This window comes from Lemur catta, chromosome 22, assembly GCF_020740605.2.
Source record: "Lemur catta isolate mLemCat1 chromosome 22, mLemCat1.pri, whole genome shotgun sequence".
NCBI lineage: Eukaryota > Metazoa > Chordata > Mammalia > Primates > Lemuridae > Lemur > Lemur catta.
The window spans coordinates 31,260,678-31,276,219 of NC_059149.1; the positions used below are offsets into that span (position 1 = coordinate 31,260,678).

Sequence of the window (15,542 nt, forward strand, 5' to 3'; positions counted from 1 at the left end):
CTGGGGACTTCCTGAGGAAGGCCGGTGGAGAGCAATTGCAATGCCACACAGCCGGAACACGGGGCAGCCAGCACAGGGGCAGCTGAGCCGTCCCCGGGCCTACAGGTCACAACGTGTGCGCCACGGGGAGTGACAAGGCTCGGGGCTGCGGGGAGTGACAAGGCTCGGGGCCGCATTGCGGGGAGTGACAAGGCTCAGGGCCATGGGCAGTGACAAGGCTCGGGCGGCAGTCACACCAGAGGTCTGAGGAGCTCAGGGGTTGGGGTCCCCAGTCCCCACCCTATTCCCTTAATAGCTCCGATGTGACTTTAGTTCCTCGTCTGTGGGGACGCTAAGTCGGGGGGGGGGGATCTCTTTTCGTGCTCTTTTGTACATAGATTCAGAAATAAAAACGTGGACTGTGACCTCTGCCTGCCAAGCAGTATCTGGTGGGAGCGGCTGGGCTGCACCTCCCTGCAGGGGGACCACAGCCCCCAGCAAGACAAGCAAGACCCAGAACTGAGACACCTTCGCCAGGGAAGACCTGCCCTGACCCGCCCTGACTTCCACAGCACGATTCAGTATGGCAGGACGGATCGCTAAATACAAGAAGTGCAAGCAAATTACTTTGGAAAGCTAAATACCATCTCTCAAAAAAAAAAAAAAAATCAGAATTTACATATTTCTGGAAACTTAGGCAGCACGTTCTTATACAGGATGAGTATCCCTAATCTGAAAATCCAAGACCTTAACTGCTCCCAAATCCAAAACCTTTTGAGCACTGACTAGGCACCACCAGTGAAAATTCCACTCACAAGTGCTTAACACAAACCTTGCTTCATACATGAAATTATTAAAAATACGGCATACAGTTACCTTCAGGCTGTGTGTGTGAGGTACGTGCACGAAACAATGAATGTTGGGTTTAGACTTGGGTTCCATCCCCAGATCTCATTACACATATGCAAATTTCAAAATCCGAAAGAATCTGAAACCCAAAACGCCTGTGGGCCCAGCGTTTCAGAGAAGCGACGCTGGGCCTGTACTGCCTGGCCACCGGCGCCCAGGGGACAGCGGAGAGGGGGCTCCAGTGTCCCCAAACACTGTCCTGAGCGGACACCATCACACAAACTGAAAGCCCCCTGCCCCACGCTAGTGCCGTCCCCTCCAAGGTAGCCCTGTGCTTTCCCGCTGGTGCCACGTAAAGCAACGTGCTCAGGAGGAAACGGAAAAGTCACGCTTCAGAGGAGCACGAACTCAAACTAGAAATGACAATGACGCTGCTGCATCCCCTCGGTGCTCTGCGTGAAGACTCAGCCTCGCGTGTCCAGAGGCTCAGACGTTCATCCTAGAAAGGCCGCAGGGACCCCCTGCTGCCTTGGGCCGGGTCTCAGAGCCACAAGAACCTGGCCCACCTCCTGCCCCCTTTCTGTGCCGACGTCACCGCCCAAGTGCTGGGCTCCGTGCCCAGACCAGGGAGGAGAACGGGGCACGAGCTCCACGTGTCACCACCGAGGAGCCGTCTGCCGAACTCGCCAAGGTGAGGACACGGTGGACACAAAACGCTCCCCGCTCTCGAGGGACAACATCTACAAAACAATTGTTCTACTGCAAAAACATCACACACCCTTTTAATTTCAGGGAAGAGGGGACTCACACCAAAACATAAAACAATAAATCAGAAATAACGAAATCTCAAGTCACTTGTGCCTGGAGGTATCAGGAACAGCATGATGCTGCTCACCTTTGATAAACTCTTGACATAATACAGGAAAAACTCAAAATCTTCGCTCAGCCATAGCCTATAATTAAAAAAGCCACCCTAGTATAAATATAATTTGAAATACAGAATATTAAAAGCAGTTGTCTCTTTTCTAACGATCCAGAGCTTGCCTGGTGACTCATCTGAGAACAAATTGAGATAAATGTAAAGCAAGAGAAATAATCAAAACGGGTTACGGCATCTGCCAGTCGAAAGCCTCAGCCCCCCAGGCCCAGAGGCGCGGGGCCGGTCCCTGACAGGGACGGGCAGGAGACGCCCCCTTCGAGGCCTGGGGCTCAGAGGTCAGGGCGTGGTGGCCACGCCAGTGACGGCTTCTACGGTTTTGGCACTTTCCCCCCGACATGGAACCGTGGAAACGCATTCCAGGGTGAAGCAACATTAGTATATTAAGAAAATAACTGTTGCAAGGGAGCGGCACACAGACGTCCACCTCTGGCTAGAAACAGCATCGGGACGTCAGGGAGGGAGCAGGACGGGACGGAGCCCCCGTCCACTCCCCGGGTACGGAGATTGCCACAGACAACGATCCCAAGTCTTTCACTAAAAGGTCAGACTGGCGGATGGGTAACGATGGTCTTGTCAAGTTTTGATCAAGTAAATGAGCAGGTGCAGGTTATTTTAAAGGCTGTGACTTGCGTGTGGACCCTCGGCACTGAAGGGGACGCCTGAGACCTGCCCTGGCCCCTGGGGACACGGGGACCATCCTCAGAACCGGCCTCAGCGATTCCTCCCAAGATCCGTGGGAGGGGACGGGAAGCCCAGCTGTGTCCCAGGCCGAGGAGGGTCAGGGGCACCCAGAGCCTCACCTGCCGTGGGACCCGCCTCCCACACGGGACGCCGGGAGGGAGAAGGGCGCCGCGGGGAGAGCACACGCCAGCTCTGGCCCAAACCTCGAGTGCCAGCGGTGCCCTCTACTTCTGTGAGCGCCTGCTGCCCAGCTCCAGTATCTGACGTTTCTCATCACCAACATTATTTCCTTTTTTTTTTCTTTTTTACCTTCATACTTACGGTATAGGTGAATGGTTTGTTTCCCCAAACTTCAATCCTCAAGTTCCGAGAGTGTATTTTAAATTCTCACCTTCCAAAAGAGGATGCTGCAGTGCCGACAAAAGTGCAAAGTGTCCCCGTACTGCTCTTTCGTTGGGTAGCATTTCTGAAGTGCAAAATACATCAGCTTCCATTCGATATGGCCTTTTTCTGAAAGGATCAAATGTCTACAAAACTAAACACAAACAGAATTCTGTTCAGAATCAGAAGGTGATTTTCAAAGCATAACATCAGGTGCAAAACTATTTTTAAAAGGCAGTATCATACATGAAACATTTAACTATTTAAATTAAACTTACATGGATTCAATCACTAAGGCACAAATCAAACAAATCATGGTACGTCTGTATAACGGAACACCAGGCATCTACTAGACGGATTTAAATGTTTTTATCTGGAGTGATGTCTGTGATATATTATTAAGTCAGAACCAATTACACACATCACATATTGGGTAAGGAACTTGCATCTAGAATATATAAAGAACACAACTCAATAAAAAGACAATAACGCAATTTAAAAATGGGGAAAGGACTTGAAAAGACATTTCCCCAAAGAAGACACACAAACGGCCAGTCTCTGGAAAACATGCTCGGTAGCCGAGTCCTCAGGGAAGTGGAATGAGACCCCACTGGGTGCCCCCCAGGATGGCTAAAATCAGGTCAGACAATCCCAAGTGCTGGTGAGGACGTGGACATTGGAAACCCTCACGCGTGGCTGTGGGACTAAGATGACGCAGCCACTCTGGGAGACACTCTGGCAGTTCCTCAGAGCTAAACACGGAGTCGCCGTGGGACCCAGACACCCCACTCCTGGGCGCACACAGGAGAAATGAAAACACATGTCTGCACACAGACTCATTCGTCAATGTTCACAGCAACATTATCTGCAAAAGCCTCAAACTTTTACGAAACAAAACAAACATCCATCACCTGTGGAATGGATAAACAAGATGCGGCACATACACAGAGTGGACTATTATCCATCCTTAAAAAGGAAGGAATGCCATTCTTGGCGAGACGGCACGGAGCCCTGCGGACACAGCATACAGCTGTGCGCATGTCTGAGTACACACAGACGCCTGGACCAACAGAGCACATGCGCTGGAGGACTGGCGGGGCGGCCCCTGCCCCCGTCAGTCCTCACAACCCTGCACTAGTCTTCAGGACGTGGGTGAGTGAGCTCACTTTACTATTCACAGATGACAGGCCACTTGTGTGACATTCCCCTACTTCAGTCATGGCTGCTGAGGCCATCACAGAGTCACTGAGGGACTCTCCTTCCTAACAGAACTTGAAAACAGGACATTAAAAAGGCTGCATTAGTGTCCACATCCACCGGGCACTGGGAAGCATCAGCGCCTGGAGCGTCAGGACAGCTGCCACTGTCTCGGTCCCTTGCTGGCTCTGGGCTGCTCCAGCGTCCACAGGGAGAACCCCCCACCCCCCACCCCCCGCCGTGGTCCTTCTCCTAAATACCATCCAGCGCAACACCCACACCAGACGCTCAGGGCACCAGAGCGTGGCCCCCTCCCTTCCCACGTCACCTGTCTGCCCAGCCTCCCCAGCGTCAGCCTCACGCCAAGGCACTTCCCAACCTGCGCCTCCGTCACGAAACTTGTTTCTAACATCCTCGTCTTTTTTAAGGCCTTACTGTTACATAATGAGCCCTGAAGAGCAGATAATTAATCTTTTGATGCTGTTTTTTATAATCCAGTCAAGAAGATGTGTGCAAGCGGGGTGCACCTGCAGGTGCCGGCTGCTGCCCACCCACCCGTCCTGGGAGGACGTTGGGCATCGGTGCAGGACAGACCCCCAACTCCCCTACAGCGGGTCCTGTCAACAGCGGCAAGGCCTCACAACGGGCCAACAGGCAACCTCAGGGCACGTTAGGTCTGCACATGTGAATACCTGTGTGGCCAGCTCAGGCCTGAACCCCAGGAGGGCCCGTCCCAGACTCGCCCCTCATCCCGGGACGTGAACTCTCCTTCCCAGCACTGTGCGGCACCCACTGTCTTCCCTGCACAGACCAACACCTGACCCCTTCGCCTGTCCCCAACAAGCACACCTGAGACAGTTTCCCCAGGGCGCCAGGGCGCCAGAGCCCCCACACTGCGAATCCAGCGCCCAGACCCGGCAGACAAGGAGAGGCAGAGGCCCTGGTACCCTGGCCAGCTCTTGCTTTGATGCTTGGTTTTGGCTTATTTTCAGAATTATTAATATGTTTCTTTCTGAATCTGAAGAATAAACCTCATGCTCCACGGAGGAGAAACCACAAGGGGTTCCAGCAGCTTCCGACTGGTGCCGACGCTGTGGAAGGGGACGGCGGCCCAGCCCTGTGGCCGCGGGGACATGGCCGTGCCGCACTCACCTGCTTTTCAGCGAAGTGGTACTGACACAGCCTCTTCCACAGCTGCCTGTCCTCGCTGAGCATGTACAGCGTGGGGGTCACCTGGCCCAGGGTGACGATGTCCCAGCCGTCCGAGAAGCGGTACAGGATGTTGTTCAGCATGTGCAGGGGAAGGTCACTCAGCGTCAGCCTACCGTCCACCTGCTGGAGGAGGGACACGTGGCGTGTCACGGAGAAGATGGCTCACAGCAGCTGCTCACACGGACGTGGCGCTCGGGCTCCCACGACCCTGCAAGGTGCCCAGTCCCAGAGGGTCTCGGTCCGGCGTCACTGTGCCCCACCCCTCGCAGACGTGAGGGCCTGTGCCCGCGATATGGGCAGGGCTGGCGCCAGCTGCTTCCAACACCCCTGCCCCACTCTCCACACCAGCAGTGGGACTTGCCTGTGGCGTCTAGGAAGAACGACGTGAGCCGAGCGTCACACGGGGAAGGGACCCGGCCGGGAACGCCCGGTGTCCTGTCTGGAGCCTGGGTGCATGTGGGCTTTGGGGACGGCTGCTCACCCCAGAGATGAGGGGTTGATCATGTCTGCAGGGCCTGTGCCAACTGTATTTGTTTTTGTAATTCAAAGTTTTTAAACTTTTCTTGTTGAGGTATAACTGACATAAAAGTTGTGTGTATTTATTTATTTATTTATTTTTTTTTTTTGAGACAGAGTGTTGCTTTTTGCTCGGGCTACAGTGAGTGCCGTGGCGTCAGCCCAGCTCACAGCAACCTCAAACTCCTGGGCTTAAGCGATCCTCCTGCCTCAGCCTCCCGAGTAACTGGGACTACAGGCATGCGCCACCATGCCCAGCTAATTTTTTTCTATATATATATATTTTAGTTGGCCAGATAATTTCTTTCTATTTTTAGTAGAGACGGGGTCTCGCTCTTGCTCAGGCTGGTCTCGAACTCCTGACCTCGAGTGATCCACCCGCCTCGGCATCCCAGAGGGCCAGGATTACAGGCGTGAGCCACCGCGCCCAGCCCCAGTTTACCTTTTGTTGGTGGCCTGGAATCAGTCATCGTGGGAAATGACAACTGGTACAGACCAGGGCTCTTGTCCCTCAGCCGCTGCTGAGCCCTGACCAGCACACACCACCTGGGCAGGCCCTCCCCATTCACAAAGCTCCACCTGAAGTGCCACCGTGTTTGTCGGTCGATGTAACCTGTCACCAGCCCTGTGTGTGCCTGTTACCACACCCGGCCCCACCAGCCACCCCGTGTGCCCCCCACAGCTCCCTGGGCCCGCAGGGGCCCGACGCTGATGGCCACGCCTGCTGACGGATGCGTCCACCCCATGGTGAGCCTGGCACACGGAGCACGCATTTGTGTGCCCACCTAACTGGGTCACGGGGAAGACACGAGGAGATAAACATACAAAAGCTCCTCAAGTTCATCAGCACTACCGTACCTTCAATGCAGCTTAAAAAGCAAAGTACGTTTGTTTTACAAGAAAGAAGCAGCATCTCTAATGTTGTTAAAAACTTTTCAATGCTAATATATATGAAGTTTCTGCTTACTTTTTGGAGTATGAGAATTTAGATTTAAGAATTATCTGTACATTTTTCGTTAGGAGAATTTAGAAGAGAGAAGGCTGCCAGCTCAAGGGAGAAAGGGGGCCCAGCGCCCCGTGAGGCTGAGATGGCTGAAGTCCATGCAGAGTGCTCGGGCTTCGCCCACAGGAGTCTTGCACACTCCCGGCGGCTCTGCCCCCATCTGCTCACATCACCCCAAAACGGAAGAGGGGCCGGGGCGGCAGTGGCTCACACTTGCAGTCCCAGCACTTTGGGAGGCTGAGGCAGGAGGACTGATTGAGGTCAGGAGCTGGAGGCTGCAGTGAGCTGTGACGACGCCACCACACTCCAGCCTAGGCAGCGACAGGCCATCAGCCGGTGGGTACACACCGGGACTCATCGTCCTCAGCAGTCCAGAGCCACTCGGCAGACCCCGTCCGGCTTCCGCAGACACAGCTCTGGGCCCCGATGCAGAAGCTCTTTCCATCATTCTCAGGTAACCTTCCCACAAAGGTTAAAGTCCTCTGACCAACCGCGGCATCTGACCGTCAGCCACTGCAAGGCTGGACGCAGGGCACGTGGCCCCACCGCGCCTCCCATGCGGGGCAGACCTCAGCAACCCACAGCCCACGGAAGAACCAGCAGCAGCCAGCTGGAGTCTCAGGGGGCAAGATCTGCGTGGACAGGAGGAACACCAGCACCCCCTGTGCCGCCCACCTGCCCAGCCCTCCGCGCAGCGTCACTGCTCACTCGTTTTTGCACCTTACTTTTCCCACTTGCTCAGAACGGCGTGGTGGTGGCACTGGGCGTATGGGAGGTGCCAGGGCTGCGTGACCCACCCTAGGCCAACAGCAGAGCGTCTTCCCCACAGGATGAAGGCTCACGGCCCTCTGCCTGCTCCTTGCCCAGCCGGTGTCATGAAAAGGGAGACCCAGATGGGGCTCGGTGTGCACTCGTGCCTCGCCCTTGCTCTGCCACCGTCTGCCCAGGCGAAAAGAAACACCTGTCCCTGCTCTCTCTTCTCCTTTCCCCTCAGGATACGTGTCGGCCCATCCTTGCAGTTTCTCTGCTGTCCTCACTGTTCTGAGACCATCATTAATCTACATTTCTCTCTGAACGATGCGCAGCAGCTAAGCCCTGCCGGCAAGTTCTAGCCGGACCACGAAGGCTGCTGCCTGGCCTCTCCCAGACACCCTTGTCCTTAGGGATCCTGACCACTGGAACCCCACTGCGGACAACAGGCCTCACTCTCCAGCGCGTCACCACTGTGCTGTGGAGGGGACCCGGGCACAGGGCCAGGCTGTTACGCCAGGGACCTGAGCACACCGCGTGCACGCCCACACATCCTGCAGATGGGCCTTTGTGACAGGACGTGGCCCTGCACGGGGACCAAGACACAGCAGCTGGTAGGGCCGGGCGGTGGAGAGCGCCATGTTACGGCACTGTCACGTGTGAAACAACATCCCACGTGTAGAGCACGTGTGCTCAGCTCCTGCTGGTGCTGAACACGGGGTTATTAGTGATAGTCTCAGGCTCATAAGTAGGAAACCACTACTCTCTCTGTAAATACTGTACTTAGATGGCAAATAAATGACCAAAAGTTACGGCATTCCAAGGCCACTTGCAAACAACTCCCTTCACTGGACCCAGGCTGCAGTGACACTAATAAGAGGTAATCATGACCCTGACGGTACAATCTGGAGAATCACTTACACCACAAAGGCCACATAATTTACGCCACTAAAGTGTATATTCAGTTTATTCGTTCTCTTATTAGGACTAGAGATAAGTAATACACAATCTAAAACTAGTCAGTGGTTTTTGCTTTGGTCGCTGTTGCCAATGAACTACACACCCCCCACCCCACCTGCAAGACACCAAGGGGCGAAAAAACTACTAATCCTGGGGAAGCAACAACTAGATACGATGGAGAATTACTGGCCCTATGATTTAGTCTTCATTTATTAAATGTTGTTTTAAGAACTGAAATACTTATTTTCCTTTAAAGGTGAATGAATTTACCGCCTCATCCCCCGCAGATCAGCCCTGTTTGACCGTTACCACCCACAGTCTTTCCCACAACACCTACAAGCCACTAAGGGGTCTTTTGGTTCAATTCTATTTTGAAACAATTTAAAACTTGTGAAAAGATAAAAAAAAAAAAAAAAACAAAAAAACAACCAAACTTCCAAAACGCTGCAATGGTCTCTCAGATGAAGAGGTAATGACCTCTGTGACAGGACAGCAGAGAGCAGTGACTGCCACGCCAGGATGTCCCTACCTTGCTCATCTGCAGATTCTGCAGCTGCTGCTGCCAGGTGAGGACAGTTTCCAAGCGGCAAATCCAAATGTTGATGTTGCCCACCAGCACCGACTTCCCCACCCCTCTGATAAGGATGCAGAGGGTGGAGCTCAGGTCTTGGAGCAGATCTTTGATCAGGCGGGGGTTGTGGTGGTCATCGAGGACTGAAATAAAGAAACACAGAACTGGATGACACACTTCACCACCGCCTTTAAAAACAGTCTAGTTTCACAACCCAAATGTCCATCGACGGAGGCACAGATAGACAACACATGGTCCATACGCATAACAGAAGGAAATTCTCACACATGCTTCAACATGGATAGACCCTGGACATCACGCTAAGTGAAATAAGCCAGTCACCGAAGAACAGACGGTGCGTGACTCCGCTTACACGAGGCACCCACAGCAGGCAAGTGCACAGACAGAAGAATGAGGGTCACCAGGGCTGAACACTTTCAGTTTGGAAGACGGATGGTGGTGATGGTGCACAATGGCACACGTGGACTTAATGCCACTGAACTAAACACTTAAAAATGGTCAATTTGATGTTATGTGTATTTTATACCATAAAAAAGATCTAATTTCACTGAAACCCAAAGTGGCATCATTTTTGAGATTTTTGCAAGCATAATGAGAATATTTTAAAATGGCTTAATACATATAGCCATAAATTCCTAAATATGCATAAACTCATAGTGTGAAATTTAAAGTTTCAATTTACTAATAGCCACTAATTAATCAAGGCAAGCTCATTAAACAGAAAATTATTGGTTTATCTGATGCTTACACAAAGGAGTCACCATCTTGCTAATTATGAAACCATACAGCTAAAATGCACTGTGATTAGCTAACCACAGAAAGGTGAAATAGTTTTTCAAAACTCTGGGATTAGTCATTTTTCCGAATATAGCCCTTTGTGTGCAAAAGCAACTTGAAGAAAAGCAGACGGCAGTGACACTGGGGAGGGAGGGGCAGCCTGCGCTCTGCCCGATGGCACCAGGGTCTACACCGCGGTTTTGACAGCACACACACTGGGGAAACACACACACACACACAAAATCCCATATCCTTGCACCACATTTCTAATTAAGATTTAGATTATTAAAAACATCAGTGATCATCTTACCCTTTTGAACGATTTTATCCAAAATGTTGAAGTAATTCTTTTGTGCCACACCACTCAGTGACGTTAGCTGCGATTTGGCAATTAGCTGCAGTAGCTGAAAGGGAAGAGGAGAAAAAGTGAGAATATCTAAATCTATCACGGACACACAAACCACACTGATATGTCACAAAACCACAAAGACACGCTAACAACACATGGCATTCCAAACGAAGTCACTGTGTCAGCCTGAGTCTAGCTGTAGGAAATAGTCACCACCCGAGTTAACCTGAAAGAATTTTTTTAATTTCAAAACATTAAGAGGGTACAAAAGTTTTTGTTACATGGATAGCTTGTATAATGCTTAAGTCGGGGCCACTGTGTGCCCATCACCTGAATAGTGTTCACTGTACCTTAGGCAGGTTTTTACCACCCCCCACCTGCACCCCCTTCTTGAGAATTTAATGTAAGGAAGTTGAGGCAGCAGCAGCTTCTACTTTCCGATCTCACATCAGTACCTCTAGCTAGTCTCCTCCCGGAATCCTAGCTGCAAGAGTGTGTGAAACGTAGCTCTCAGCCCTCCAACCTCCACAGCACAGGGGCCCACCAGAAAGAGGCTAGAATGCAGCTTGGCTACTAATAAATATTTTTCAAGACTACGTCCAGACTTGCTGTTGTTAGCTGACCAGAAAATCAGAAAATCAAACAGCCCTTCCATCTGGAAATTAAAAAGAAACAGCAAAACTAAAACAACTTTCATCAGATAACATATTAATCTACAAACAATTTGTAGAATATCTAGAAAACAACAAAAAATCACTATCTATAAGAGAATCTACCAGACAGATCTTTTTCCTAAGCAAGAGGGACAGCAGCCCCGCTATTCCTGAGAGCCCCTCCTGGAACGCTCCATCCTCCTGCTCCATAAACCACACAGTAATTATTCTTCATACAAATAAGAGCTTTCTTTTTTAATATAGCCCAAGATAAAAACTTCTCCTAAAAAAAAATCATTAATGCAATGAGGCCTTTGTGGAGTTCTATTTTGTGCAAAATCCTTTCTTTTCTATTAGCTAGTTCTTCCTCTGTGAAAACTGCACAGGTGATACATGCGAAATCATCAGGTGCAGACATCCCACCTCTGCTGCTGTGCACAGGCCTGTGGCACGATCCCCCCGCAGCACAGGGCCACGGGCAGGTGAGGGCACACCTGGCGGCCCCACCGCCCAGGACCCCAATACTGGGAAATCCTCAGTTCTCACCGTTTTCTCCTGAACCCATTCTCTTTTTTGTCTCCTACACAGTAAACAGGGGCACCTTTATGCAGCTGCCAGAAGCATCTTAAAACATTGTAAACTTACTGTCTCCAAAACACAGTTATTCAGAGTCCTTAAAATAGGTTTGGAATAAATCACTTACTTTGACCACATAATTGAATCTTCGGATATCCTGAATTGCACTTGAGAAGTCCAACCGATTAAAGGCTTCTCCCAAGGTACAATAGCCATGCCTCTGGGAAAGGAACACAAAACAGTTAAAATTAGTTAATTAGCCAAAAAGAACTGACCGTTAATGTCAATTAGACTGTGCACATTTTTAAAAAATTTTTGCAAAGGACATTTAAAACACTGGCTACATTCTAGGTTATACAATACACCAATCGCCTGCTTGGCATCGTGTGGGGATGCAGGTGTTACGCACACACAGCTGCAGCGCAGAGCCCACGTGGGGCGGCAGGTGCTGCGGGCTGGGGGTCTGCTCACCCACCAGGCTCAAGGCAGTGGACGCTGCAGGCAAGCGGGGGGCACGGCCACGTGCAGCCTCCAGGCTGGAGCAACGAGGTGGCCCCCAGCACACCCAGGAAGCTGGTCCCTAGACCCACAAGTCCCAGAGTCAAAGGAATAAAATGAAACAATTTATTTTCAGTACTGCAAACACTGCTGTTCTGTTTTAGATGTTTTCTTCAACCATATACCCTATATTCTATACTGGTTTGTACAGATTTACACATTAGGTTTCAGGAGTCATTTTAAACTCCATCTCCATCCTCTGTAATTGAAATACTTAAAATACATACTTTCAACTCAAAGTTGTGGGGATAGATATACTGGAGAACAATAATGGAAAACTTGGGGTGACTCCTCAAGTCTACAACAGGCAGCCTGGGGTGGCTCAGAGGAAGGGGCGAGAACAGCGACACCCCAGCCTCAAGTGACAGACGCGCTGCAGAGACTCAGTGGCTTTGCGCCCCATCCCAAGCACCGTTCTCTAGCGTGCACAAATCCACATTCAGACATGTTTGCTGAGTGTCTGCTGCACGCGGGACACTGTCCCAGGGGCTGGGGGAGAGTCTGTTAGACACAGGGCACGCCCTGAGGCCGTGCACACAGGGCAGCACACTCTCCCGGGAGCTGGGGGGTAGGTCTGTTAGAAAGAGGTTACAACCGGAAACCTTCACAGCTGCCATCCCTGCTTGCTTTCTCTTCTCAAGCAATTCTTTCTTTTTTTTTTTCTTTTGAGACAGAGTCTCACTCTGCCCAGGCTAGAGTGCCGTGGGTCAGCCTAGCTTACAGCAACCTCCAACTCCTGGGCTCAAGCGATCCTCCTGCCTCAGCCTCCCGAGTAGCTGGGACTACAGGCACATGGCACGACGCCTGGCTAATTTTTTCTATGTGTTTTTAGTTGTTCAGCTAGTTTCTTTCTATTTTTAGTAGAGACGGGGTCTCGCTCTTGCTCAGGCTGATCTCGAACTCCTGAGCTCAAACAATCCGCCCGCCTCGGCCTCCCAGAGTGCTGGGATTACAGGCGTGAGCCACTGCCCGGCCTCAAGCAATTCTTAACGATGGTGCAGACACCTTCCTGAGGTAGCCACCCACTCACAACAGGAAATTAAACCTGATTCACAGACAGGACCACAAAGAGGACGTATGAACCACAACACGCAACCTGGGAAGCCACGGGGCCGCGGCAGACACCTGGTGGGGCCGCAGGACGGGACGCAGCAGCACACCCCAGGCCCTAGCGCCGTCCTGTCCCAGCCTTTCCAGGATCCAGGGAATGCCCGTGGCCTCACGATGAACTCCCTCTGGTGTGTGTGCCAGCTCAAATGGTGTTCTCTGCTCTGTGCCGAGCGTGTAACACGCAGAGGACGACATCTGGATGGCGTGTCATAAGCTCTCAGCTTTGTCTTTCACGATCTAGGTTATGTTCTGTCGGACAACACTCTAACGGCATGGCAGACTGCATGCCAAGGGTCAGCGCAGCTCTACACCCATTAACCACCACCAAATAGGCCGAGTAAGTTTTTTTTCTCAGAACCTAATCCTTAAACTTCTAGGAGCTGGGCCAGTTTCAGAACATCCACTGTTCACATTTCTGGAATATTTAGGTTACTCTAACATAGCACATCATAAACCATCGCTCCCTGAATCACAGCCCCCAACTGCCGCACGATATGCAAACGCAGAGTTCCAGGACTGCAGCAGGAGCCCAGCCTGCCTGGTGCTAAGCAGAGAGACAGGGAAGCTCTTCCAGGGAACTGGCTTGTTTCACGGCTCACAAAAGAGCTTGAGCCAACTTGGTCAAAGAGCGACAGGGAGAGGCCAGGCCACTCCGCACAGACGCACCGCGGTCCCTGAGCTCAGATCAGCCACTCTCCACATCAGCGAGGGCTCGTGACGCCCTAACCCCAGCAGGCTGGCGGGGGACGTCCCAGCAGCACCCAGAGCATGGCTGGGTTCCATCTGCAGTTTGCAATAGCCATCCTCTGCCACTGGCTGCTGTGGGGATGCACCAGGGGACAGGAGCCACACACACCCCACACTGCACGGGCACACACACACCGCAGACACACCACATACACACACCATACACACAATGACATGCACACCACACTGCACACATACAACCACAAACTGCACACATGACTGATAATCGCTGCTTCCAAAGCTTCTCCTGTGCTTTCATCTGTTAGAACGTGAACTGAACCGTAGATCTGATATTGTAAAATAGATAATTTATTTTGTCACTTTACGTTTATTTAATGTGACTACATATTCAACAGAAACAACCCAGGATACATCTTATCTACAATACTTACTTCTTTTGTGCTTTCTTTATGGACATAGATCCATTTTTCACGATAAAAACCTAGAATAAAAATTAATTTTGTTTTTAAAATGTGGCAAATCATTTCAAAATTAAGATTTTAAAGGAATTTCAATAATCGGACATGTTAACAAAACTATCTGACTTACTGTGCAAGAGACGCTATTACTGGTTAAACGTAAACAGAAGAGCCTGTTTCCTAGCATCAGTCTACGAGGTGCTGAAGCACCTTCGCGTGAAAAATGATTTAAGACAGTGCCAAGCCCTAGCAACTTGGAAGAAAACTGGTATTATTAATGACTGTAGTTATATGAAAACATAAATGATGACAAAAATGCAATTAAGTTATTAATAAATTCTTTTTTTTTTTTTTTTGAGACAGAGTCTTGCTCTGTTGCCCCGGCTAGAGTGAGTGCCGTGGCGTCAGCCCAGCTCACAGCAACCTCAAACTCCTGGGCTCAAGCAATCCTCCTGCCTCAGCCTCCCGAGTAGCTGGGACTACAGGCATGCGCCACCATGCCCAGCTAATTTTTTCTATATATATAGTTTTAGTTGGTCAGATAATTTCTTTCTACTTTTAGTAGAGACGGGGTCTCACTCTTGCTCAGGCTGGTCTTGAACTCCTGACCTCGAGCGATCCACCCGCCTCGGCCTCCCAGAGTGCTAGGATTACAGGCGTGAGCCACCGCGCCCGGCCAATAAATTCTTATGTATCCTAAAAAGTTCTAGTCTTCTATTGCTCTACATGGTACTCCACAGAAACAAATTTTTCACCTAACTCAAATCCCAGAACTTCAAGAGTCACGAGAGCTACCTTTACCACGTGACCCCAAGTTCTTCCTACAATAGTCCCCGCTGAGCCACGGCCTTCATTCTGCAGTGTCAGTTACCCATGGATCAATAATGGTCTGAAAATATTAAATGGAGAATTTCAGAAAAGAACTCAAGTTTTAAATCGTGTGCCATTCTGAGTAGCGTGACGACATCTCACTGCCACCCTGCTCTGCCCAGCCCAGACGGTGACATGGAGGACAGTATGGAGGACCACACAGTCGATGCTGCCCGCCCACTGGTCACTCGGGAACCACCGGAGCTGTGGCAGTAACTGCCTGTGGCAGTGTCGTGGTGCTTGTGTTCAGGTCACCCTTGTTCTGCTTCACGATGGCCCCAAAGCGCAAGAGCAGTGATGCGGGCATGTTGCCATAACTGTTCTTTTATCATCAGTCGCTGTTAATCTCTCCCTGTGCCTAACTTACAGACTGAACTTTACCACGGGTGTGTCTACAGGAAAAAACAGCACGCGAGGGCTGGG

General features: G+C 50.9%; 1 protein-coding gene across 5 annotated transcripts in view; it reads right to left on the reverse strand.

Moving 5' to 3' along the window:
- FBXO25 (F-box protein 25) overlaps positions 1-15,542 on the reverse strand; it is a 37,598-nt gene that overhangs the window by 2,983 nt on the left and 19,073 nt on the right. For 4 of the 5 annotated variants that reach the window (XM_045535928.1, XM_045535931.1, XM_045535930.1 and 1 more), the window contains exons 4-9: positions 14,223-14,272; positions 11,543-11,635; positions 10,148-10,241; positions 8,998-9,182; positions 5,180-5,362; positions 2,841-2,984 (exon numbers count right to left, since the gene is read on the reverse strand). In XM_045535928.1, the coding sequence (XP_045391884.1) occupies positions 2,841-2,984; positions 5,180-5,362; positions 8,998-9,182; positions 10,148-10,241; positions 11,543-11,635; positions 14,223-14,272 (749 nt within the window). The remainder of the gene's footprint in view (positions 1-2,840; positions 2,985-5,179; positions 5,363-8,997; positions 9,183-10,147; positions 10,242-11,542; positions 11,636-14,222; positions 14,273-15,542) is intronic. The other variant, XM_045535932.1, reaches the window with a different exon arrangement.